Source organism: Drosophila gunungcola, unplaced genomic scaffold (assembly GCF_025200985.1).
Source record: "Drosophila gunungcola strain Sukarami unplaced genomic scaffold, Dgunungcola_SK_2 000074F, whole genome shotgun sequence".
In the NCBI taxonomy this organism is placed as follows: domain Eukaryota; kingdom Metazoa; phylum Arthropoda; class Insecta; order Diptera; family Drosophilidae; genus Drosophila; species Drosophila gunungcola.
Window position 1 is genome coordinate 76,902 of NW_026453237.1, and position 27,123 is coordinate 104,024.

Sequence of the window (27,123 nt, forward strand, 5' to 3'; positions counted from 1 at the left end):
CAATTCAATACTCACACAGACTTGTAGAAACGAGCGCCCACTCGAGGCCACGTAAAACGGTTAAAGTTTTCTGAGTCATGCTAGTCCCTCCCCCTTTACTCCCCCTTTTCAACCCGTCTATATATCTCCATTGAGCAGTAGTTTTACAGTTAATCAGAGACGGAGACGCATGCAAACGACGACATTTGTTCGCATTCTCAGCGATTGAAACTTTAATGACACCGCCTCTTTTCCGGTCCCCTCTTATTGCTTAATATTAATTTTGATGATGATTGCCCGTTGAATTTTTGATAAGTTTTTGCACAACCGATTTTTTTTTTTTAGATATCATCCATCGATCGATCGAATAATTTGTTAAATTAAGTTCTATAATCGTCGGCATTACTGGGCGTTACGTGGGTGTTCAAACCGTTACGTGGGTGTTTGAATCGTTATTACTTATATATAAGTTTACAGTTTTTATAGAATATGTTACAATTGTTAATATAATCTATATAAACATTAAACCATACTATGACCAAATTAAATTGTAGTCCTTTTCTACAAAAAAAATTGTTTAGGGCAGATTTTCTTAGAAATATCCGTTTAGCAACAATTAAATAATTACTATTTTCAAGTTCTTAGAATACTAACTTCCATAGCTCCTATGTGTGTACCGTTTTTACATGTATTCCATTATAATTTATTAAGCTTATAATGAAATGTAGAGGTAATTATTTAAATTATTTATTTATTTTGTTTAAATCCTTTTTTTTATTTTCTTGTTTCTTAAATAATGATATGATTGTATGGTTTTTGAGATTTTTTTTAATATGTTAATGTATTATGTTTAATTGTTTTCTAGCTTTATACTTGCAATCTAAAAAAAATTGTTTGCATTTTGCATTTTTGCATTTTGTAAATGTCATGGCACTTATTTTATGACTTAGCTACCTAAAATTGTCTTTCCACATCGACCCCATTATATGTTGTTATCTATATATTTATTCCCTTATCGCTCACCCTTCCATTTTGGTTTGCTTTTTGTTCCTCTTCCGCGTGTCGTTGTCAATGCTGTCAATCGTCAATCGATTGATAACGACTGATAACGACTGATAACGCCAACTCACTGCGTTTGACCAATGTCACGTTCCTGCTGTTCACACACAAACATACTGCATTCCCACTAGATTAAATCGTGATAAGTTTTATGACTTTTATTATTGTGTATTATATTGTATTATATTTGTTTTACTCGGTGTTCGTAATTGGTGTTCGTTCTGCTTTCAGATTAGATTAGCGAGCGTCTATGACAGAAAAAAAAAAACATGTATATATACATACTTATAAAAACAACAAAAACAGATTAATTCATGGCCCCGTTTTGGCGCGCATTTTTTTTTCGTTTTTCTCCCTGCGTTCGTGTTTTTGTTGTATAAAAGTAGATCGTCAGAGTAGAAAAGATAGAGAGAGTAGCTTTTTTTTTTAGCGGTGAGGCATGGAAACATTTGTATTTATTTTTGTTTTACAACACAGATTAGATAGACCAATTTTTGTTCACCTTCCTCGGTCCATTTAACCCTTGTATTTAATGTTTGCACACTGCGCCGAAAACAAAATAAACTTTAATTATGATATCAAATTTGACAAAAAATACCAAATAATTTGTGACTAAAATATTCATTTTCATAAGAACTTCTCTAAATTTAAGTACATGAATATATATATAATCAAATCAAAAAAAAAAACAAAAAAAAACATTGCTATTAGTTCTGTAGTTAATATTTTTCTCTCTGTGCACACATTACGTATACGTATATTTTTATGGAGTTTTTCAATTTTTTATGAAGCATTTGCAGGCCGGAGTTGAATTTCATGCGAACGATTGCCATAAATCGCACCTAATCTTACCTACCGCCTTGCTTCTTTCCCTGTTCTTCCCTTAATATACATATATGTAGGTATTTTTTTTAACCATGTGCTGGCAAAAGTTCAATGTACAGCTATGAAAATAGAGGAGGATGGGGTGGGGTGCCATTATCATGCTGTGTTGTCCCTTTCGATCGTATATGTGCCTCCCCCCTTTGCCCATTTTCGTCTCGGTTCTTTTTGTATCTATATAGACAGGAAATTGCTTTCGCAGCCTCATGTGAAAATTCGCAAGTTGGTGGGATATATACAGTATTTGTAAAGTTTGTTTGAGATCTTACAATGTATGATAAAAAATAGGAATATAACAGCACAACAGATTCAATGGATTTGATCTTCATGTTTTTTTCATATATGTACAACTGCAAATCGATGAATTTACTATAAAAATGTTTATGAATTAGTTCCTACGTTTTAAATTACAAAGCTCATTTGTGCTTACTTTAGGATTTACTCCTATTTCATTCCTCCCCGTAATATCTCCATTTTGCTGATGTCTTGTAATTTGAGTCAATGTAAATTGAATATTATAACATTTTTCAGCGCTGACTTTGCGAATGAAACCAAATATCCCAAGGGGCGGGCTATGAAATAGCAAAAACAAACTGAAAAGAACCCGAAAGTAAATTGCTGACTATCGGTCGATGTAGAGAACAGCTGTGAAAACATTTGGATAAAAAATATAGAGAAAAAATAAAAGGGAAGAATGAATGGAAATTAAAACAAATGCAAGAAATGTTAAGATTTTGCTTTTGAATAACAGGCATTCGCAAAGAAAAAACGAGAACTAATTTTTTATTCAAGATCTTTTTTTTGAAATAAAATATAAGCAATTTTCAATCGATAATTAGCTATTGCCCAAAAATCTAAAAATCCGTTTTGGCCAACCAAAATTGTAATTTAACCTTTGAATGCCAAAATTTGCACGCCCTGAAAGTTTTACATTTTTTTTGTATTTAATATATTTTTTATGATATTACACAAAGATCGTCAAGTCGTTGACACATGTGTGCTAAAGTAATTTACTCGGATTTTTCATTTGTACTTACGTGAGCTGAGCAAACGTAATTAGACACGGAAATAGTCAACAATTTATTTCGAAATTGCGCTGAATTTAACAACCATGCAATTGGAAATGTTAGGTAAATATTTTCATTAGATTGTTTATATATACAAATGTACATTTGCTTTTTCAATTGATTCACTTTATATTTTTGAAAAGTTAATTTTAGTAAACCTATGATTTAATTTATTTAAATATTAAAATATAATATTTTTTAATTGTCGATTTAACGTTAAGGACAAACAAATCATACAAAATAATACATTAAACAAATAAAATACTTGATAGTCTCACAATTACTTTAGTTAAGCATCTATAAATAACCAGGATATAACTTGATATTATTATTGCCTTTAATCACATTTCCAAAAATACTTTGTTTTTTATATTGCTTTTAGATTTTCAGATAGCGCTATCTATCAAGTGATATTAATGCACACAGTTTTGACAAAGAGGGTTGTTATGACAGAGGGAAATGTACGACGCCCACAGTCATAATAATAACACTTATCTGAATGGTCATGAGTCATTTGCCGTTTATTTTCCACTACCCCTTCTCTTTTTTTTATTTTGCTTATTTTTTTGTTTTTTTTTTTTACTTTGTTATAATTTAGTAGTATACGAAGCTGTCTATATTCATGAGGTGTGACAGGTGCGAGGGGAAAACCGACGGCGGGGTGATAACTCATCGATAGACAAGCTGTGGTATGTTGTACATTGAACTACTAAATGGGCAAATGCAAATTTGCAATTTCAGCTCATTAATATTCAAATAGATACATATGTGCGTGTGCCTATGCGTTTGTCCAAGATATAGATGGCTGGATATAGGTAAATTCATATAGAAGCGATTTGACAAGACACTGATATTGACTACAACATCCTGTGACTGGACAGCCTGTCCACCGTTTACTTGAATATTGTTTCAATTTGCTTTATTTAATCGACTAACTTACCTTGCCCTTCGTATCGGACTTACAACGTAATTAGGAAATTAATCATCTACTTGAAAATACACTTGTTATATCAGGGAAAATGGTTTTAATGTATTTTGATATGATAAAAGGTAATAAGGGATTGATATTTATTTTCTTAGCAATACAATGTATTTTAGACAATAAATTAACTAGACTTGCAGAATGGAGTCTTTAATATACATAAGCCAAAAACAAAACAGGATAAGAATTGAATTGCGTTTACTCTTGATTAACTAAATCCTTCAATATATTTTTTTAATTTTTGGGTTCTAGTTTTTGAAATGTATGGTTTATTTTTTTTTAACAGTTTTATCGAAATGCAATTTTCAAACAACTTTCACTAAGATTTAAAATGGAGTGAGAAAAAACAAACCTTGGAAAAAAAAAACAATTATTTACAGTAAAAATAACTGTTTGGGGTAATTTTTTGGTAAATAATATCGATATTATTTAATGGTACACATAAAACCACTTTATTCTACTAGCCCCGTTTAAATCTTCTTAAACAAATCCCCTGCGTTATATTTGCTTCTTCAGTTCTTGGTTAACTATTTTAGCCGAGTTTTCCCCATTAAAGCCCCCTACCATCGATGGGGAGGATTGTTAGCATTCCAGCTCGAAAAACAGCTGATTCAATTCGCGGTCTCTCCATCTCCCTTCTATCTCTATCTCATTCTTTGTATCCCTCAATGTTTCTCCATCTCGCTCTATCGGCTTCTGTCTTGGCTTGGTTGGCTTTTTATGTCTCGGGCACAAATTAAATTTCCAGCGAATTTAATGGCACACAGACAGACAAGGAGAAAGGATAAAATAGAGGGGAGGAAGAACAGAGACACAGATAGCAAAGGACATTGTAAAGTTGCATCTATCCTGCTCTAACAGCAGCGTAAAGTTTAGCGCCTTAAAAGCAGGCAACAAAAATGAAAAGGAGATGGAACAAAAGCGTGGGAAATAAGAGGGGAAAAATAGGCGAAGTATACGTACATTTATACGTATACGTATACGAAAAGGGGGGCGAAGCAGCTGGAAAATATGTGGCGAAAAATTAAAGGGAAAAGGAAGGGGATATATGGGCGAGGAAAAACAGGATCCAAAAATCATAATCAACATACAAAATACGACTGGCTTATAACCACCAACTTTTTGCTCCCATTACTCTCCCCACTTTGGGGAATTCATAACAAGGCTGTCATCGCCCCTTTCCTCCTACGCCACTTTATTTTTCTGCATTTTCTCCCGCCCAAAAAATCGATAGCAAAAAGTTTGTTGTTTTTTTGTTGGCCCTTGCTGCATACTGCAGTTAAAAGAGGAGATGGGAAATTGGGCGGAAAAGTTTGGGAATGGGGGAGGCGATAGCAGACAGCTATTTGCTGTATGTACACTTTGAGAAATACTGATGAAAGAAATATTTATACTCAAGTTTCAACGAACTTTGTTCAAATTTTTTTTTATAAATTTAAAAAAAAAATGATGGGGAAACATATAATACAGATTTTATAAAATTAAATAAGCTTTTATAGATAAAAGTTTTATAGCTTTGAAGATTAATTGCATTCTAGAATATCCACAGTTTTCCAGAGTGTATGGTATTTTTGCTCCAGCGGCTGCTTCTTCTTGTTTTGTTCTCCTTTTTTTTTTTGCATAAAAGAATTTGCGCTTTCTGGTTTTCCTTAATTTTTTATTTGTTGTTTTATTCTGCGCTTTATTTTAAATCTGAGTGGTTTGTGCCTGTTCTATGCTCCATCTTTTCTGCTAGTTTTACTTATAGTATTCTTTTATTTTGCTGTGTGCCCCACAGTATTTACGATATATGTGTATATGTATAAATTGTGTAGTATATATGCATTACGTACATATGTATAGACACAGACACAAGGCGTGGCTGGAAGAAGAAGACGATAAAGGAGAGGAAGTGGGTGGCCAAATGGTTGTGTGGATGCTGCACACAAAACATATGGAGAGGATGTGTTGTATATAAAATGTACATATGTATGCACATGTGTGTGAGTATGACTTACTGCGCACATAACGGTAAATGTGTGATTTCTCCCTCTTTGGCCCTGTATCCCCAACTCTGTCCTTCGTTGCTCCCTATCTCTTTCTGGCTGCAGCTTGTTTTCAAACTTTTTCAAACAAAACAAAGCTGTGTGCGGGTTTTAATTATTTTCCTTTTTTGTTTGGTGGAACTTTAAAGCAGAAAAAGGAGAGGAAATCAAGGGAAATGTTAAAGGAAACAAGGAATGAACCGAAATGAAAAAGATGAAACGGAGCAATAAAGCTTATTAGCCAAAGCTTTTTCTTTGGCATAAATTTAGTTATTCCTTTTGTTGTCTTAGTCTCTACCTACCTGTTTTCTTCTTTATTTTCCTCTTCTTTCGTATTAAAGTTTAATTCTTGATGTGGAAGTGATACCCAGCAAAGAGAAAATAACGGATAAATGGCGCACAACAAGGGGGAATAATCGAAAAAGATTACTGGTGTTACATTACTTCACTTAAATCTAGTGTTTGATTACTTTGTCTTGCTAACGCAAATTTCATTTAATTCAATTTAAATTGTTAACCATTTTTCTCTATAGCTAATTTCTGGTTTTCTCATTTTCTTTTCAGGTAAAACATCTCAACGAACATGTAAAACCAGTGAAAACAAAGGCTATGTAAATAAGACAGCAATTGTGCATTGTTTTGCACATGAAGAAAGGAATACAAGAAGGCAAAAGCCAATATAAAGTAATGTAAAGTAAACTAGAGGGAATTTGAAAATAATGAAGCTGAGCTTTAAGTTCAAAAGTACATACATACATATGTACATATGCGGTAAAAGGTTTTATTTATGTATTACCTAGAAGAATTTCAATATAGGGTACACATATACATAGATAGAAAACTACCATATGCGTAGTGGTACAGTATATGAAAAAAATATATGTACCTTCATATTTAAAATATCTGGATAGGGAAAGGAACCAAAGAACATTAATGAAATAAATAAGGCAAGGTCAAAAGGAATATACAAATGATAATTTTAGCGAGTAGGTAGAAGTAAAATAACGTGAAAAGCTTCAAGGAATCTCGGAAGGTCAAAGTTGACATACGTAGATAAAGCTTTATTAAAACAAATAAATATATTAGTAAGGCTAAAGCTTATTTGCAAGCTAATAAAGATATTTAGGAAGAACCACAAAAGGAAAAACCTGTAAGAAGCAAAACAAAAGTGGCAAAAATAAATAGCAACGCGAAAATATTTTATAAAATCAAGTTAAAAAGTTAAAATATCATAACCACAAAATAAAAACACTTAACATAAATTCCATTCAATAATAATAAATATAAAATAGGTTTAATGATGTCTTTAAAGAATAGTATATTATAGTATAGAAGAGTATCAAGTTTAGGATACATAAAGAAAAATTTTTTTCTTCGTTTTAGCATGGGTTGTCGTCATTCATGTTTGATGATTTCGCTACATCATTGTCTGAGCTTTTAATCTTTTATTTTAAATGCGAGCTGGACAAAAGCCTTGATTTTGATGTTTTCTAAATAAAAGAATGGTTTGCTGTGAAGTTTGGCAACGTTGCGCGGCCGCTGGCCATCTCCTTCGCTCTCACACTGAATCTTCTATAATAATTTAATGAATTAATAAACGGGCCTGTGGTTATTAGTGTGTGTGTGTGTGTGTGTGTGTGTGTGTGTGTGACGTTGATGCATGAGGTCGCGCCGCTGCGTTGGCGTCGACGTCGACAGAGGCAGCGGTAGCGGCAGAGGTGTCGGGTCAAACGCGTCGCACGTTAATCACAAAATCACAAATCCCATCAAACGCGAGTATTATTATTATACCAAGTACTACAATTCAGAGTTCACAAGCCAGATGCAAAGAATATGTTATAAATTACTAAAAGATCATAAAAAGGAACAGTTAAAATTAGAGTAAACACAAAAATTTCAAATAGATTGAGAACAAATAAAAATTACTCTAAAATAGTTTGAAAATAGTTTTGAAATCGGGCATATACAGAATAATCTAAAATATTATAGTAGTTTTAATGTTAAATAATAGCAATTAACTCGATTTTTATACAGTTGGAGCTTAAATTTCGATTGTTAATAATTTCATATTTGAGTTATTATTTAAATTAAATTATTTTTATTTAAAGTAGCAACACTTTTAATAAATGTGTCAATATATAAACAAATTCTATTACTTCGTTGTATTAAAACAATTTCAACATCAGAGCAAATTTAATTCACATAAAACACAACAATTCTAAGTACTTCAAAATTGGGCTAATAAATATTAATAACAAAACTATGTTGTTGTCTACTGATATTACTGCAGACCTTAAGCAATGTTTATAAATATTAATAACGACATTTTCTGTGCCGTTGAATTAATTGCTTAGTAATTACAACCATAAATTACTGAAACTAACACGCTCAATGGAAGCTTTAACACAGCTGAACTAAATTTTCATATATTTTGAATCAATCTAAGAAAGAAGTTTTTTGACAAATCTAAAGCCTTTGACTTAACTTTTAACTTTAATTTTTTAAATGAGTCAAACTGGTCAAATATTTAACGGTATGCCCAATTTTTGAGTTGTCACTGTATAGGATAAAAGAAGGCAACAAAAAAATGTTGAATCGCTGCCTCTGCCGGCGTCGTGTTGCCTCTGCCGACGCAGTTGCGGCTCGCTTTCAACATGTTCGGCGGCGGGTCCAACCGAACTTGTTTGAAGCACACATAAGCTTCGGACAAGTTCGATTTGGCACCGCATGGCTCGGCACGAAAACGACAGAGATGGCAACTTGTTTAGTTCGCCCATACCACCTCTCTATCTCTCTCTCTTTCGCTCGCACAAGTTCGAAACCGGCCGGGGTTCGTGTCCCCAATAACAAAAATAATAATAATAGAGCCAACTAAATCAACCGTTAGATCGGGCCTCGCTTATATCCCACTTATAAATATATATGTATTTATATAAAGTATATTTATTTTGATATAGCATATAGCATATAGCATCAGCGTGAAGCCATATTATGCAGATATGCTAAATTATATGATGTGATCATCCGATTATCTTAGATTGCCGCGAAAACGGGGTCAAGCCTCTGTTGGTTCCATTTATTTTAGTATTTTTCTCGTTTCTCTGTGTAAATAGAATTGCAGATCGCAGTTTATATGTATAAAGGGGAAGAGGCATTGAATTGGTGGCTAGTCTAAATCCTAAAATTAACGTTACACGATTAGCGAATACGCTAGAATAACTGACATCTGAATAGAACCCGATTTGGTTTGGCCTCGAGAATATCTATATCTATATCTATATTGTAACGGGTCAAGGTGTTCTTACGGTTGAAGAACTCTGAGCTCTGTTATCATATACATAGTAGTTTGAAGTAGTTTCCCTGATTCTTATACTATGATTTAATAACAGATTAAAACAGATGACAAGGGAGACTTATTTGGAATGAAATGACACTATTAAATGGCAAATAGCAAATCGGTTTCTCACAGGACTTTAAGATGTGATACAAATTAAAGTCTTGTTTGTTTATTTGAACGAAACTTTTTAAGATATTACTTACTTAATAGTTTGAATTTACTACATCCACAAAACTAAAATGAATACGAGATATAAATCAGAAAAAAGAATATACCAATAAATCTGTGGTGTACAAGTAAAAAATAATAATAATTAATAGTAAAAATGTTGAGATGGGAGAAATTCAAAAAAATAAATTTTTTTTTTTAAGGTAATTCAAAAAAAATATAAGAAAGATTTCGTCTGACGCTAAACATTAAATAAATATATTTGACTATTATATATTTTTTTGCTTTACTTACTTGCTTTAGGTAGGAAATGAGTTGTTGTCATCAGAAATCATCCTAATTTTAATCTTTAAAAAAGCATTTAATGCAATATTTTATAATAAAAATATTTATTTGCTTAAGAACAAGCATTATTAACATTTGCTAAGGCTACCTTACACAATATGAATTCTCAAATGAACTTTTAATGATTTTATTACCGGTAGATTTTAGTTTTGTATAAAGTACATATATAAATTGATAAACGCTCATTCCTTTTTTTATATCACAATCTTTAATTTATTAAATACGAATTAAAACCAAATACTCAATTGAAAAATCTGACTGTGTAAAGAGGCCTTTTGCCAGCCAACTTGAAACAAGTATACCACGTCAATTTAGCCAATAATTTAATAATCTGCTTGTGTTCCTCTCCTTTCGCCCCCACTGGTCGTACAGGGCCCTCGAGCTGCCACAGTATGCCAAGCAGGTGGCGCAGCTACAGCAGCAGCAGCAGCAGCAGCAGCATCAGTCGCACCACCAGCAACAGCAACAGCAGCAGCAGCAGCAGGACCAGCGCACCACTCTGCATCCGCAGATCCACCACCACCACCAACAGCAGCAGCAGCAGCAGCAGCAGCAGCAGATGCAACAACAGCAGCAACAGCAACAGCAACAGCAACAGCAACAGCAGCAGCAATCCTCGAGAGCGGCAGCCAGTCCTTTGTCACCACCTCGTCCTGGAAATCCTGGTAGCGGCAAGCAGCAGCGGCAGCAACAGCAGTAGTGCAGCAGCGGCAGCAGCAGCAGCGGCAGCGGCGGCGGTGGCCGTCAATACCGGTTACCCGCCACCGCCCCCGCAGCATCGTTTTATCCAGAACACCGGCTACAGCATTGGTCCGGCGCCCACCTACCGTGAGAGTCACTACTCGCGTCACACCCAAATTCAGCAGCAGCAACAGCAACAGCAGCAGCAGCAACAACAGCAGCAACAACAGCAGCAGGCAGCAGTATCGATGCCCGAATATCAAAGGGCAGCGGCTCGGGCTGCCGTGGCAGCGGTTTCGGCGGGTAAAGGCAGCGCTTCTGGCCAGAGTTCCAACAGCGGCAGCAGCAGCGGTGGAGGAAGTGCCGGTGGATCAGCTCCACCCGGTGGCGGTGTCGTCCAGGTGTCTCAATCCGGCGGAGTTCTGGTCATGGAGGCCATGCCCCATTATGCCAGCCAACCAAATAGTAATCCCTCCCAGCAGCAACAGCAGCAGCAGCAGCAGCAGCAACAGCAGCAGCAGCAACAGCAGCAGCAGCAACAGCAAGGCGGCGGTCCCAGTGGCGCAGGAGCAACATCTGTTGCTGGTGGCGGCGGCGGCGGCGGCGGTGGCGGCAGTACCAGCATAATGGTCGGCAATCTGGGGCGCATCCTTGTGCCCCACTCACAGGCTCTCCAATACACCAGCGAGTACCTGACCAATGCCACTGCGGTGGCCGTTGCTGCGGCGGCGGTCAACCAGCGACAGCAATTGCAACTCCAGCAGCAGCAGCAGCAGCAGCAGCAACATCCGCCCGAGCCATTTGGCGGCCAGCAGCCGTACAAGAAGCAACGTCTGAGCGAGGCCAATGCCAGCAACATGAATCACCTGCCACCTCACCCGCAGCAACAGCAGCAACAGCAGCAGCAACAACAACACCAGGCACACCAGCAACACCAGCGATCCTCGCCAGCCCAAGTGCAACAGCAGCAACAGCAGCAACAGCAGCAACAACAGATAAACAGCAGTCGGCAGAGTCACAATGATATGTGCAGACAAGTGGTCACCACGCCAATGGGCATGCAACTCAAGGTGGAGACGCTGCCCCAGCAGCAGCAGCAGCAGCAGCAGCAACAACAGCAGCAACAGCAACAGCAACATCAACAGATGCAGCAACAGCAACAGCAACAGCATGCCTCACAATCCCAGAACCGATCGCAGCCACCAGTGAGCAGCATGTCATCTGGAGTGGGTATGCCAGTGGGCACTGTCACCGTTTCCATGGCGGGATCGTCCGGCAGTCACGGCGGCAGCAGTCATGTTGTCGCCGGAACGGGCTCCGGAAGTACGGGATCCGCCAGCACAGAAGCCTATCACCCTCAGGTGAGTGAGTCGTATGCCTTGAAATTAGAGAATCAGGAAGAGCGCTGCTTGAATTTATTTGTATATTTTGGCATTTATTAACACAGAATTGGCAGGGAAATGTTTGCTGATTTTTGTAAATAATTAATAGTTTTAAAATTCCTTTAACCTTGTTTTAAGTTTTTATAAACGTAAACAAATGTTAAGAGTTTAATATTAGTTTCAAAATAGACCCTAAAAATATATAAATAAATACTTGATTCACTTAAGTCAGAGCTCCATTAGCTAAACATTTTATTGATCACATTATTTACTTTCAAAAGGCTTTCAAACACAATTTTTTTGTAAACTTTTAAATGTATGTATAACATTCGGACTTTTTTTTTAGGGTTTTTGTTGCCCTTTTTACTATTTTTTTTTGTACATAAAACACAACCCTATCTTACCTATCGAGTCTATCGAAATGTGAAAATCTTGTCAACACTTGATCCCAAGCAGAGCTCTTACCATGTCAGTACCCAAGCGCCAATTAAACGATATTTGCATTGCCCACCAGGTGGAGGCCATCTCACCCACGTTGCCCAGCGACAGTTCAATCGAGGAACGCGGACGGACCAGCGCCAAGGAGGATCTGCTCATGCAGATCCAAAAGGTGGACAACGAGATCAAGTCCGCCGAGACGACAATGGAAACGCTGCGCAAGAAGGAGAAGTCGCTGATGGAGGAGGCCGCTCTGGCCAAGGAGGCCAAGGCCACCAAGGAGCGGAACGATAACAACAACGATCACAACGATGGGCAGGGGGACGTGGCGTCTGTGGAGCTGGCCTGGCGCAGTCAAATGCTAGCGATGAAGATCTATGCGGCCAATCGGAAGACGGCCCATGCGCAACATTCCATGCTGCAGGGTGCAGCAGCCGATGAATCCTCTGCGGGCACCGTTGCGGGCAGACCCTGGCTACCGCTCTATAACCAGCCCCTCGATGTGGAGGCCCTTACCCTGTTGATTCGTCAGCATCAGAGCCAGGTGCGGGCACCACTGCTCCTGCACATCCGGAAGCTGAAGGCCGAGCGTTGGGTGCACAATCAGGGCCTGGTGGAGAAGTATACCAAGGAGCAGGCGGATTGGCAGCGCCGCTGCGAACGGATGGAGGCCAGTGCGAAGAGGAAAGCACGCGAGGCCAAGAATCGTGAGTTCTTTGAGAAGGTATTCACGGAATTGCGAAAACAGCGCGAGGACAAGGAGCGCTTCAATCGCGTCGGCTCGCGAATCAAATCCGAAGCGGATCTTGAGGAGATCATGGATGGCCTGCAAGAGCAGGCACTCGAGGATAAGAAGATGCGATCCTATGCGGTAATACCGCCCCTAATGCACGATGCCCGCCAGAGGCGATGCGCCTATCACAACGAAAACGGACGCATCGAGGACATGGTGGCGGTGCATCAGCAGCGTAAGGCACTCAATATGTGGACCGCCGGCGAGAAGGAGACGTTCAAGGAGAAGTATTTGCAGCATCCGAAAAACTTTGGGGCCATTGCGGCCAGTTTGGATCGCAAATCGCCTCAGGACTGCGTTCGCTACTACTACCTCAGCAAGAAGACCGAGAATTACAAGCAGCTGTTGCGTAAATCCCGCCAGCGGACGCGCAGTTCACGCAATCCGGCAAAGGCTCAGGCCGCCCAGCCGCAGTGCATCATCGATTCGATGACCACGGGCGTAATGACGCGTCTGCAGCGTGAGCAGCAGCAAAAGTCCGGTGGCCGTTCATCGGCCGTTGCCGAGCGGGAAAGAGCGGAACGGGCTGCCGAGCGGGAGCGTGTGGCGGAGAAAGCGGCTGCGGATGCGGCCAAGGCGGCTGAAAGTGCCGCCGAGAAGGCTAGTGCTGCCACCAAAGCCGTCGAGGCGACGGCCGCCGGTGAAAAGGTGGCCAAAGCGGCGGCAGCAGCTGCGGCGGCAGCAGCAACAACAACAACAGCAACAACAACAGCAGCAACCACAACAACAGCAGCAGCAGCATCAGCAGCAGCAGCAACAACAACAGCAACAGCAGCAAGTCCCGCAGCAGCAGCGGCAGCGCCAGCGATGGATAAAACGGAAGCAGCCGCAGCAGGGAAGTCGGCAAATGTCAGTGAAAAGAATGCGGCGACAGCAGGAGGTGCCACAACAGCAGCAGCAGCAGCAACAGCAGCAGCAGCAGCAGCATCAGCAACACCAGCAACAGCAACACCTGCAACAGCAACAGCAACACCACCAGAGATCTCAGCGGGCGGCGGTGGCGAGGCCAAGAGCAAAACCGCCGAGGAGGAGGCGGCAGCAACAGCCGGAGCAGCCACCGTGGCCACGGCCGGCACACCGGCGAGTGGAGCCAGTGCGGCCAGTGCGGGCGAGGCAACGACGGCGACGGGAGCAACGGCCACGGCTGCCGCCAAGGGAGCAGGCAAACCAGAAACTGCGACCGAGCCGGCGGGAACGGCGGCCAAGGGAGCGGACTCACGGCCGGAAAGCAACGATCCGTTGGCCAAAACTGGTCCCAAAGCTGTCAATGCCGAGGGCTATAATGGTGGGTTTTGATCACTTATTAGGATTTGTTTTAAGGGTACCGACTACTCCATACGATTATGCCAAACTTTCTAATGAAATATTGTGTTTAAAATAGCGATTTTTAGTAATTTATATGGCATATTGTATACTTACGCCTTGTTCCATTTGTAAAATGAATATTTCTCTTTTAAAATGTAAAAAAAAGTTTAAGAAATTAATCGATTATGCCAAGTTTTACATTTTTTAAATACTATAAGCTAATGGAAATGTTCGGTAGAGAACGATTTGTAGTAATTATCCCATTTCAATTTGATATTTATCCCTAGTTCAATTTTAAAATTGAATACTTACTCTTTATTAATTAAAAACTATAAGCGCAAAATTAGTTGGATAATGACAAATTTGACATTTTTTTTACCATTACCATATACCAATGGAAATCTGATATGACAATTAATTCATAATAATTTACCAATGTCATATAAGTAATTGAATATGATTTTTTGTTATATTTTAATACAGAGTTATATTTAAAACAGCTAGCTAAAGTTGAAAATCGCTTGACAATGAAAGTCTGTCATAAAAAGTTTATCAATCGTTAATAACCGTTGGCATTTGGATAAGTTATTTTCTATATACTATTGAAAAAAAAAGTAGTGGCAAACTTGTTCCCTAAACTTGTAATAATATTGTAATATATTTTTTTTTTTTTAGCCAACGGTGGCAGCAACACCACATCTGCCGCTGCAGCGCCACAGGGCGTGACCTTGAACGGCTTTAAGCCGGGCTACCAGACCGTCGTAATGGCCAATGTGAAGGCGACTCCGGGTGGCGAGGATTCAGCGTCCGGCGGAGCAGCACCTGGATCTGGAGCAGCAGGGAATGCCACGGGCACGACGATTGGCGATAAAATCGTCAAGACAACGCCGCCAACAAGGGCTACTTCGAATTCCACATCATCGTCGACGGCAGCGGGTGAAAGTGGTGGTGGTGGAGTGCCCACCTTTGCCCATACGGCCACCACGGCTGGCAACTATCTTGGCCAAAAACTAAAGGCGGCTCAGGTCGAGGGACTGGGAGCCGGCAATGATCTGCACTCGGATGTTAGGTGAGCTGTTTACAAAATAATACAAATGTGAATTAAACTAATGCACAAGAATATTTGGATCTTAAACGAAAATAATGTTTTTAAGGATGCAAATTGCGAATATAATTTTATATGTTTTATACTTTATAACTAATAATATAATTGAGTTTCATGTGCTTTTTGTGGATCACATTTATGTATATTCAGTAGAGATTATAACTAACTATTGCCATCTCCCTCGATTTTGCAGTGAATCCAAGAGGAAGCGTTTCGAACTGAATTCTGGTGAGGCGACAGGTAATGCAACATCGGCTAATGCCAATAGCAACACCAGCGGGAACAGCAACATCAACATCAACATTAGCAACAGCCATGGCATGAAGGCCAATGCCAAGGACGCTTCGATTGGCAAAATATCGCTGCCATCGGCGTCCTCTACTTCGGTGGTCACATCCATTGCGGCAGCGGCAGCGGCGTCCTCGTCATCGATGTTGCTGATCAGTGCCGCCTCCATCATGTCCACCGCATCGGGAGCCATCTCCTCCAGCACGGCGACCACCACGGCCACGGCTACGGCGACCTCAATGCCTTTACTGGCGGACGGGAGCGCCAACTCGATGGTCAACGCCTCCGACATTCTCGCCCTCGATGGCAAAGGTAAGTGCCGAAATTACTATTGTTATTTGAAGGGATTGCATAAATTATTGTCCCATTATATATTGAATCTTTCAACTAACTAGATACAGGATTAGGATTGAATATGTGCCTAGATTTTAAAAGGATTATATGAAACTCGTAATGTTTTTATAGTCAGATTGAATTCGTAAGGCGTTGGGTTAGGATTTTCCAGCTTAATACCAATGCTAATAGGTTATTGAAAATGTAATTTTGTTAGAAAAGTTATTAAATGTATCTCAAAGTAGCAGCTTTGGTTTAAGTTTGAAATGATCTTATTAAAATCATTAATACTTTGTAAACAATTTTATTTTAAATTAGATGAAAGAAATATCAGTTAAAACAGTAGATTTTTGAACTAGCAATTCGTTGCCAAAAACTCTATTAGCTTTAAAGCGTACATGTCCCTATAGAAATTTTAATTTTGTTAAGGGATTCTTTCAAGCTTTTATTGTGTTTGAAAACCAAAGCTTTTACTGTAAATTGTCCTGAAAGCTTTCTGTCACGCAAAGTTTAAAGCTTACGAGAGAAGCTTTCACGCAGAATATCCTTGCAGCTTTAAAGCTTTCTGTTATCCTGTTGAAGCTTTTTACTTTTGTCTACTTTTTTTATTATTACAATTTAACAGTGCTATGTTACGGTCCTTTTGGTCTCCTCTACCACTTAATGGAGCTTATCAAAAATGCATTTCCCACCATTGACAACTGCAATGTGGTGCAGTCTCTTTTGTGCCGCTTAATGAAACCATCCATCCACCTAGCCCACCCCCTCGATCCAATCAGATCTGGTTCTCTATCTCCGTGTCCTTTGGCTTCTGTTTGCGCTGCTTCTCCGCCAGCGTTTTCGATTAATATTTCATCAAAAAAAAAAAAAATAAATAAAAAAAATAAATAAAACACTGACTGAGATGCTCGCTCTCCTCTATATGGCCTCAAGACAAATCGTCGACGAGTCCAGGGCCAAAAAAAAACAAAAAGAGTTGACATAGATGAGGGGCAAAACCCCGAGGAGGAGGAGGAGGTGGACGCAAAAAAAAAGGAAATTGTGGCTCAATTGGTGGTTCACTTTTTACTTCCCTTCTGAGTAGTCTCTCTTAACAATTTTTCTCAGCTCAACGTTTTTCGGCCGCTTGCGGTTTTGTTTGCACCACCGCCCACCAGACTAACCCACTACCACCCGCTTAAACCACCCATCACCACCCACTTACAGCCACTCACACCCACACACCTCCCCTTCTCATCATCTTCGCTTCACTCGGCCTTGTTGGCTGTCATCTCCCTGGCGAGTTAATTAAACTCAATTAAATTAAAGTCTTTTTTGTAACCGTCTTTTTTATTATGCAAGTGATTTCATTTAATTATTAAACTGCGGGGCAAGGATTGTTTACCTTTGCATAGTACCCTCTGTTTTCAGTCGCATTTCAATCTGCGTTTTAAGGGCGGATAAAGTGGATCAAGTTGTGGGACATTTGACGATTTGATTCTCGATTAACGATACAAAAAAATCGGATCAATTATGAAATTATAGCATTTATAAATTCGTTAAATATGAAATGGATGGATCTCTTTTAAACTAATGTGTTTCGTTATTTTGTGTTTAATTTTTACCCACCTGCTAACGTTACTTTTTCATAATTTAAAGAAACTGGAAAATTTGGAAACATTAAAAAACGACTTCGATATAAAATTTCGATAAATATGTGAAATCGATGCCTTTGTTGTTTGATTTTAATATAAAAGAATAGGTTTCACTGTATAATAATAATAATCAATATCTAATTGGCATTAACCGATTTTTCCACCATTAATTTATTTTCGTATCTCCTTTAAGAGATTCCCAATTTTTTATTTCACTTGTTGGACTGAAATATATATCAACAATTGAACCCTTTGATAGTTTAAATACTTTTTATTTCTATAGCGACAAAAAAAAAAAAAAAAAACATTTAGCTTGTGTGTGTGTGTGTGTGTGTGTGTGTGTTGTGATTTTGGTGTATATAAATTCGTAGATTTCGTTGCTTTGATTTAGCTTTGAGTGTGCGTTGCCATAAATCTTAGGATTGTTGTTGATGTTGCTGCTGTGTCGTCTGATCCTCGACAGTTGTTGCTGCTGCTGCTTCGCGTTTCATGTTGCTGCTGTAGTTGCTGCTGCTGCTACTGCTGGTGTTGCTGCTGCTGTTGTTGCTCGTGTTGCTCGTGTTGCTAGTGTTGCTGGTGGCAGTTGCTTCGATTTCATCGGCATGGCACATTTTGCGATGCTTGTGCACGAAATAGTAGCTGGGGAACTTGCTGCCACAGGTTTTGCAGGGATAATATTGCACATTCATGTCAAGTGGTCGCACTTCACGGCGCAGCAATGCCGCCGATGTTGTTCCTCCTGTTGCAATTGTCGCTGTTGCTCCTCCTCCACCGATCAACGTTGCCGTTGCACTTTGACCTCCAACCAGTTGGCTATCCGTTTCCAGGCCATTACTGCTGCTGCCCAACAAAGTGAGCGGTTCGGCGAGCAACTTCTTGTCCGCCGTGGTCAAACTGAGTGGATTCAAATGGCGCTTGGCATGTTTTTGATAACAATATTGCGATTTAAAGGTATGCTTGCAATACACGCATACATATAGTTCGTGATTGCCGCCAGCGCCACTGGTCGATGTCGATGATCCGGTTGCCTGCGGTTTTCTATTCCCATTGCCCATTGCGGTCGTTGTTGTTGCATTGCCACCGCCACCCGATGCGCTGGCCGCTGATGAAGTGGCTCCTGTGGCCAGCCGTTGTTTGCCAGCTGATGTTTTCGTGGCATCACCACTGTTTTCACACTCCTCCTGCTGCTGCTGCTGCTGCTGCTGCTGTCGCTGCTGACTGCTAATGGCCCTGGCCATTTGCTGGTGAAACGAATAGCTAACGCTCTGCTGGCTGCGTTGTTGCTCACCCGACGATGATCCTCCAGCATCAGCTGCTCCCCGTCCTCCTGCTCCCTCGCCGGCTACTGATGCCAAATCCTCGGGCTTATGGCCATAGGCTGTGTTTAGGATCCGGCGAAATCTCACCGGTCCATCGCAACTGGCCACATCGATGATGAATTTCGAGGCAGTTATCGGTTGGGCATTAACCATTTCCAATTGGGCAGCCGGCACCGGAGCCCTGGCCACCTGCAGACCACTGGATTTTCTTGATCTGGTCGAAGTGCTTTTGTTACCCCTACCCTTTGCCATCGCTTCCCTTTTCGAGTTGTGGCCTTTGGGCTGCAGATTCTGGGAATGCGATTTGACAGTGGATGGAGTATTTACGGATGGAGCAGCAACAGCAACATCAGGTATTGGAGTTGATGGCTTCACATCCAGACGCTCGATGTTCAGGCTGCCGGCACTGCTTCCGGCCAGAGAACTCACCACCGAAACATTGCAGTCCATGTCCACATCCGGCTCGGGATCGTCCTCGTTATCCGTCACTGTATTGCTGTCTATAAAGACCTCCACATCCTCGTCCTCTTCGTTAATGCGAATGGTTGATGATTCGTCCATAAGCGATGTGCCTGCGTCAAACGCACTAAGGGCTATAGTCTGAGCAGGATGCGAAGAAGGAGCATGAGGCGGAGGAGGCGGAGGAGGCAGAGGAGGCAGAGGAGGCAGAGGAGGTGGAGGAGGAGGAGGAGGAGGAGCAGCAGGAGCACTTGGCATGGGCAGGAAACCGAAATTCGGCAGGGTGGCCTTGCTGGGTATCGGCCGGATGACCTTGGCTGGAATGCTGGCCACTGGACAAAGCTGGGCGGGATTGCCGTTCAAGTAGCCCTCCGTTTGAGCTCGCGCCAAAAAGGAGCTGGAAAATAATTGCATGACGAATGTGAGAACATTAAATCAAAATCAAAAATTTCAATTTTGATTTTTACAATTCAAAAAATAAGGGTAAAATTCTAAATATTTACGATTTCCAATGAAAGAACCAAGTTACTCAATCGATTGATGTGAATTTTTGAATAGAAATATTTTATGCAGAGAAACTATTGTGTTAATATGGAATCCATTTAAAAAGATCTCCACCATAAATATTTCGTTTTAAATGTTAAAAATATCAACTATTTTAAATGTATTTTTCAAAAGTATTCATTGGACTGATATTATATGATGAAAGTATATCTTTTGAGGCATTTGCCTTAAAGAATATATATAAATGAGGTGACCCAAAACCCACCGGCAGATTTCCAAAGCTCTTGGCATATGCAGTACATGGGTGGCCAGCAGAACGGCAAAGATATTGTCGACGGTCAGGTCCAGATATCCCGTATACATATAAGTGAGCAGCGGGGCAAATTGATCGGCGGTGACATTGCTCAGATATAGTAATAGTTCACCCGTTGCCGTGGTGCCCGATGGATTGGAGTTCGTGGCTGCTGGCGCAGCGGCTGCTGCTGCCTCATCCAGTCGGATGGCGGAACGCAGGTAACCACTGTGCATGCCCAACACCAGCGAGTGGGCCACGAATCGCACACTGGTGGGCGCGGGACCGACCTCCAGGATCACATCCGGTGGCGAGCTCATCACCAAAGCAGAGGCACTAACCACACCGGATGATGTGGAGCGAGTGGCCGGCGTGCCGCTACTGTTGCTGCTGCCCGTCAGCCAATTGGTGAACATTGCACACACGTGCTCTGTCTGCTGGCACAATAACAAACAAACGAAACACACAAACAAACGAAACAAACGAAACAAACAAAACAAAAAACGTTGCTAGCTCTTATTCCGCTGCGAGATTTTCGACAAAGGACGAACGGAAGGAGCACGACGACGTAACACGTAGGACGTAGCACGTCGCGTTTCCAAGGGGAAATCGGCTGGATAACTGATGGCCGACGGCCGTGCGTCTCCGGTATTTATACTACCCGGCAGCCAAAGCGACATTGCCACGCTCGGCATTGTCCTTCGGCCGACGAGGATTCGTTTCCACTCGTCGCCCGAGCCGACACACTGGCTCTTTAAAAAGCCCTGAACTCTGGCAACTTTGTCAGCTAGTATTTTAAAATTATTTTTGACATTTCAAATGAACAGATAGACAACCAACAAATAGCTAAGAAGTTTCAATCTTATTATTATAAAATGTTGACTGGACATAAACATTGTCATGTAGACGAAGTTTTTAAGGAGTTTCTAAGGAATTAGCCAAGGAATTTCAACCTGGGTAGTACAATATATCTTAATTAAATATTAAATATTTTCTGGACTTACAACGTCGAGTAGTTGAGTTTTCAAATTTAATGTAGTTTTCAAACTATGAAGTAATTAGGGTAAACATTTTTGAAGTTCAATTTTTTTTAAAAATAAAATTTTTTAACTCAATACTTCGATATCGATATTAATATCATGAAAATATTAATCTATCCAATTGATTTAGTCAGTCAGTGGGGTTATTTATCAAAAAATATTTGAAAATATGTTTAGCAATTTGCTCATTTCAAAAAGTTGGCAACACTCACCGAAGCTGAAAATATGGAAATATTATGATATTGCGCTTGTGAAAAATTGATATTTCACAGATATTTGAAGATATGTTTGGCTATTGTTTGTTGCACAAAAAAATTGGCAACTCTCACCGGAAGCTGAAAATATTGAAATATGATGATACTGATATTTCACAGATAATTAAAGATATTTTAAGCAAAGTTGGCAACTCTGGCTGGAAAATGAATAGTTGTTGGTTTTGTTTCATTGGTTTATATTGGTGTTTATTTGATTTGATTTGATTTGCTTTTTCAAATGCTAGTTGGTTTTTATGTAAATTAGCCAATATTTAAGATGGCTTGCTCTTGCCTACATTTTTTGTTTTTTCTGTCCCTTGCATTTTGGCCCGAATGCAGTGGCAAAACTCAGCTTCGCGGTTCCTTTGAGTCCTTTTCTCCTCTTTCGCATGTGTCATTTTGGGCGCTTAACAACTCTTTACCAATTTTCTTGTACATTTGTGTGTGTGTTTGTGCGTGTGTAGGTGTATGCGAGAGTGTATGTGTGTGTTACCACCCGAAAATGTTGGCCCAATCGACTTAATTGATTTGTGGGCATAACCAACACTTATTTACACATAGCTTGTATCGGTGTGTGCGTTTGCCATGTTGGTTTACTGCTCACAAATGCGAGTGTGTGCTTTTGCCTTATCTGCACCTGTAAATGTGTGAGTTGTTTTGTGGTCTTGCAGTTCGAATTCCCAATCAGCTATTAGCGTTTACCCCTAGAAATACCCTGGAATTAATTTGTGGGATTAATTGTGATTGATGGAAGGCATCAAATATTTAGGCATCTCTAAAATTCCAAATGTATATTTCTGCCTTAAAAATGTGTAACATCTTTATGTCAAATGGCAATTTTTTTTTATTTTTTGTAATCCAATGCTTGCATTTATAGAGTATTTTCAGCTTCGACTCTTTGCAACTCGATTTCTTGGTATTATTTTTCTAAGATTTTCATCAGCATACACACAGTCGTCGTTGACCAATTTTATTTTTTTTTTTTTTGGTTTTTTTTTTTTTTGTGGCTTATTTGGTTATTTGGTTGGCTTTTAATTACCGTTACTGCTGATCGGTTTATTTGAGTAACCAACTAACATTCCTGTCCTTTTCCACCTGACAAATGAATGTCCTTTTTCCGTGTACCGGAAACACTTTTCAAATACAAAAACCGCTGCGAGGAGGACTGATTTCGGTTGGCCGATATGGCAATTGGTCAGTTTGTTGGCATTTTATTATATTATGTCCCTTATTGATGGGCTAATTTAATTAAGTCACTTTTGTAAGGACTCGCTCTCTCTCTCTCTCTCTGTCTGGCTCGCTTGCACTCACTACCTGCCGCTGTCCGTCTTGTCCGATTCGATTTAACTTCAATCAAGCGTTAACAATTTTAATTAAATTATTTCCAAATGTAATTATAAATGTACGTCATGCATAAATTGTGTTATTAATTTATTTACCCCACCCCCACAAACAACAATTGCAATTACAACAAGAGAGATGGCGAGAATTCTGGCTGCAGGATATCTGCACGAGGGCAGGAGGGGTAAAGGGTGGGGAGGGGAGGGGAGGGGGGGGGGGGGGGGGGTAGGGCCACCAGACGCTGGCCGAGGCCAACTTTTTGAATAAATAATCACAACGTAGGCAAAAAATAAATTTCATAAATTGGCACCAGCAGCGCACATCGGCAGCAAGAAATGTATGGAAAAACAATGTGTTTAAAAAAGTGGAAAATGGGAAAATTGGAAATGCAGAAGCGCTCTTCTGACGTCGCGTCGTCAATCTGCCACATTTTAAACGTTGCATTAAGCCCATGTCCTGAATCCGCATCTTTATACATATATGTATGTGATGTTTCCTTTTTTATACCCTTGCAGAGGGTATTATAATTTCAGTCAGAAGTTTGCAACGCAGTGAAGGAGACGTTTCCGACCCTATAAAGTATATATATTCTTGATCAGCATCACTAGGAGAGTCGATCTAGCCATGTCCGTCTGTCCGTCTGTCCGTCTGTCCGTCTGTCCGTCTGTCCGTCCGTTTATATGCAAACTAGTCTCTCAGTTTTAAAGCTATCTGCATGAAACTTTCCCAAAAGTTGTCTTTCTATTGCAGGTAGTATATAAGTCGGAACGAGCCGGATCGGACGACTATAGCATATAGCTCCCATAGGAACAATCGGAAAAATAAATGAAAAAAAATTATAACTTTGCTGTTTTTTAATTTTTTGTTTAGTTCTTCGACATATAGTAATGGTAAAATATTTCCGATTTACGGTTTAAATTTCATCAAAATCGGACGACTATAGCATATAGCTCCCATAGGAACAATCGGAAAAATAAATGAAAAAAAATTATAACTTTGCTGTTTTTTAATTTTTTGTTTAGTTCTTCGAGATATAGTAATGGTTTAATATTTCAGAATTACGGTTTCAATTTCATCAAAATCGGACGACTATAGCATATAGCTCCCATAGGAACAATCGGAAAAATAAATGAAAAAAATTATAACTTTTCTGTTTTTTAATTTTTTGTTTAGTTCTTCGACATATAGCAATGTTTAATTATTTCAGAATTATGGTATAAATTTTATCAAAATCGGACGTCTATAGCATATAGCTCCCATAGAAATAATAAAAATATATAAAATAACTATCTAATAATTGAGCTGCAAATAATCATAGTTTCAATGTTTTTTTTTAGCACATACTCAAGTAAATCATAATTTAAATGTTTTCAAAAGTATTTAATTAATGCAATAGCTGCAAGGGTATATGAACTTCGGCTTGCCGAAGTTTGCTTTCCTTCTTGTTTTTTATTGAGGTTTTTCAATTTTTCAATTATTCATATTTTGCTGGAAATCAAAGTCGTTTCTTATTCCCTGGCCATCGATCTTCTGATCGCTCTTCATTTGATTTCAGTTGAATATTCTTTTGCTCTCAATTAAAAAGTGCTTTTATTAACTGTATGATGTATGGTTAAACGGGTTTTATTATAATCTTTTATAGCCGCCATGTTTTACAAATATGTAGGTGTTGTAAATACTTTCTTCTTTTGGATGCTGTATGCGCATAAAATGATTAAGCATTAAATTTGACGTAAGCAGCAAACTTAAATTATAGATTAATAAATAAACTGTGATTGAAATCGTAATCGCTCTAATTTAAAATAATAATAAAACCCCTGATCGGTTAAACAGCCAAATTGTCATTTTCATAATGTTTAATTAAATATTTGTATGCATCGGTCCAATATGATTGATGATATCATTGGAAGACAAAATGATCGGTTTTGAATGTTGGTTAATCGATGTGAAATGTAAATAACATGCGATAGACTTGTATATCGATTTTTTCGATGAGCCACTGTATTTGCATGTTGTTGCATGGTGGAATTGTGTCACTTGCAGTCAGTTGCAGTCAGTTGCCATGCAAATCAATTCAATTAATGAAACGTTGGAAAAAGAAGCGCAAAGATTTCCCTGCCGTGTCACTTTTGCCCTCTCTTTGTGTGGGTTACACTTTGTGCTGATCTTTGCAGTAAGTTGGCAAATTGCCTGACAACCGGAAAACCAAATCGAAGCGGCAACATCAACAGGACAACAGCAACAGCAGCAACAGCAGCAACAATACACACACACACCCACACACCCACACACCCACACAGACTCACTCACCTGTCAACTGGCTTACCCACACACACACACACACACACACACACACATTCAGCTTTGTCCATGTTGACAAGCAACTTCTGTTCTGTTCCGCTCGCCATCTTTCCTCTCGCTCAGCTGCAGCTTATCCCAGTTGGATTTTATTGTTTGCATACACTCCACTCCATTCCACAAACATACATACGTATGTACGCAGGGGATATCCTGCCACCCACCAGCATCCTCTTTTTTTTTTTTTTTTTATTTGCGCCTCCCGCTTCTGGGGAGCGAGTCGAAAGGGACAAACCTTTTATGACAATTAAAACATAATTGACGGTCAACATTAATAAACCAAACGCACACCGAAAAACAAGAGCACGAAAAAAGACACAACAACGGGCGAAGCAAAGAGTCGAAGGCAACAGCCAACGGACAGGATATGCAGGATGTATGCACTCGAATAAAATTATGCGGATATTATATATTGTAAAGCGTTGTATAGCATTACTATTTCGAGTTTTCAAAATAAATCGTAGCATACTTTTTTGAGACACCTTGCTAAGAGCTTTCAAATCTCTAAAGTTTTCTAAGGCTTACAATGTTGGCATAATTAAAGGAAATTGAATGTTATAATTGTAAAAAAATGCTAAAACGTTAAGCATTTCACAAATTTATATTTATTTTTTTTGAAATCTTTATTAAAAATTGATTTGCGGTCTAACACATTGAAGTCTTAAAATAATTTATTGTTATTTATATTAATATATATTATATTACATTAAGGTATTTTTGGAAAATAAACAGATAACTTTTATTTATACCCTTGGTGGAAGATATATAAATAAATTTATAAAAACACTCAGAAGACAAGAATTCGATATTTGCGTTAAAGTAATAACTTACATTTTTCGCTGTGTAGGCTTGAGGGGAAAGAGTGAGTGGTGAGTGAGCAATCTGCGTTTTTCTGTTGTGTGGTGTTGTATATTTACTTGCCAACAACAACGGCAACAACAACGGCAACAACAACGGCAACAACAACAGCAACATCGGCAACAAGATTGCAATTGAACTTTGGGCAAAAGGGTGCGATGAAACCGAATAACGCACTAATCCCCAGCCAGGACCCCAGGGAGTATATATTCCGATTACCCCCCAGCCCCCCCCCCAACCTGCCACGCCTTCTTTTTACCTCCCTCTATTCTCATACAAATCAACAGCCATTTCGTGTTAGTTAAAAATTCTTTTTGTGTGTGAAACAACAACCTAAAAACACGAAAAAAAAAGAAGGCAGCCAAAGAAGCCAAAACACCCAAAAACACAACAAAAAAAAAAAAAAAAAAAAGCGCCGAAAAACTAAATTTGAAAGCATTACCCAGGCAAAGAGTGGGCCGTTAACAGTTGCCATCAAAACAATAGTTGTACTTTTATATTTAGTAAGCTTTATCAAAACAACTTAAAAACACTAAAAATATTTTAGCATTTATTGAACAAAACATGAAGGAACAACTATCAGGTTTATGTTTTTTTTTTTAGGTTTTTACAATTCTTTGAGTTGGTCTTTTTCTATTTTCTTAATATTGTTATTTATAGAGAAGGAATTGGAAAACATTTGTTTGTGTCTGCTTAAAAACTTAATTTTTGAGAAGCATATTCCAAAAGACTTACCCTTTAAAATGACTTAGATTTTAGCATTATAATTGGTTAAATGATTTCTAGAGCTATGTTCAGTACTATTATTTTGACCTCAGGTGTGTGTGTGTTTGGGTGTGTTTTTTATCCTCTTTGGGCAATTAAACTGGTGACACGGTGCCATTGTTGTTGTTGTT

At 39.3% G+C, this 27,123-nt stretch overlaps 2 protein-coding genes across 2 annotated transcripts in view; one reads left to right on the top strand and one right to left on the bottom strand.

Annotated features, from left to right (window-relative positions):
* LOC128264553 (uncharacterized) overlaps positions 1–27,123 on the top strand; it is a 230,872-nt gene that overhangs the window by 19,811 nt on the left and 183,938 nt on the right. Inside the window, 5 exon segments of the mRNA XM_053000092.1 lie at positions 10,216–10,510; positions 10,512–11,885; positions 12,421–14,422; positions 15,118–15,511; positions 15,741–16,147. Coding sequence (XP_052856052.1) covers positions 10,216–10,510; positions 10,512–11,885; positions 12,421–14,422; positions 15,118–15,511; positions 15,741–16,147 — 4,472 coding nt within the window.
* Positions 17,951–21,134, bottom strand: LOC128264561 (uncharacterized). The gene is made up of 2 exons (XM_053000113.1): positions 20,350–21,134; positions 17,951–19,977 (listed from the first exon to the last, which is right to left on the bottom strand). Exons 1-2 carry the CDS (start codon positions 20,790–20,792, stop codon positions 18,219–18,221), a joined length of 2,202 nt encoding a protein of 733 aa, XP_052856073.1. The 5' UTR covers positions 20,793–21,134; the 3' UTR covers positions 17,951–18,218.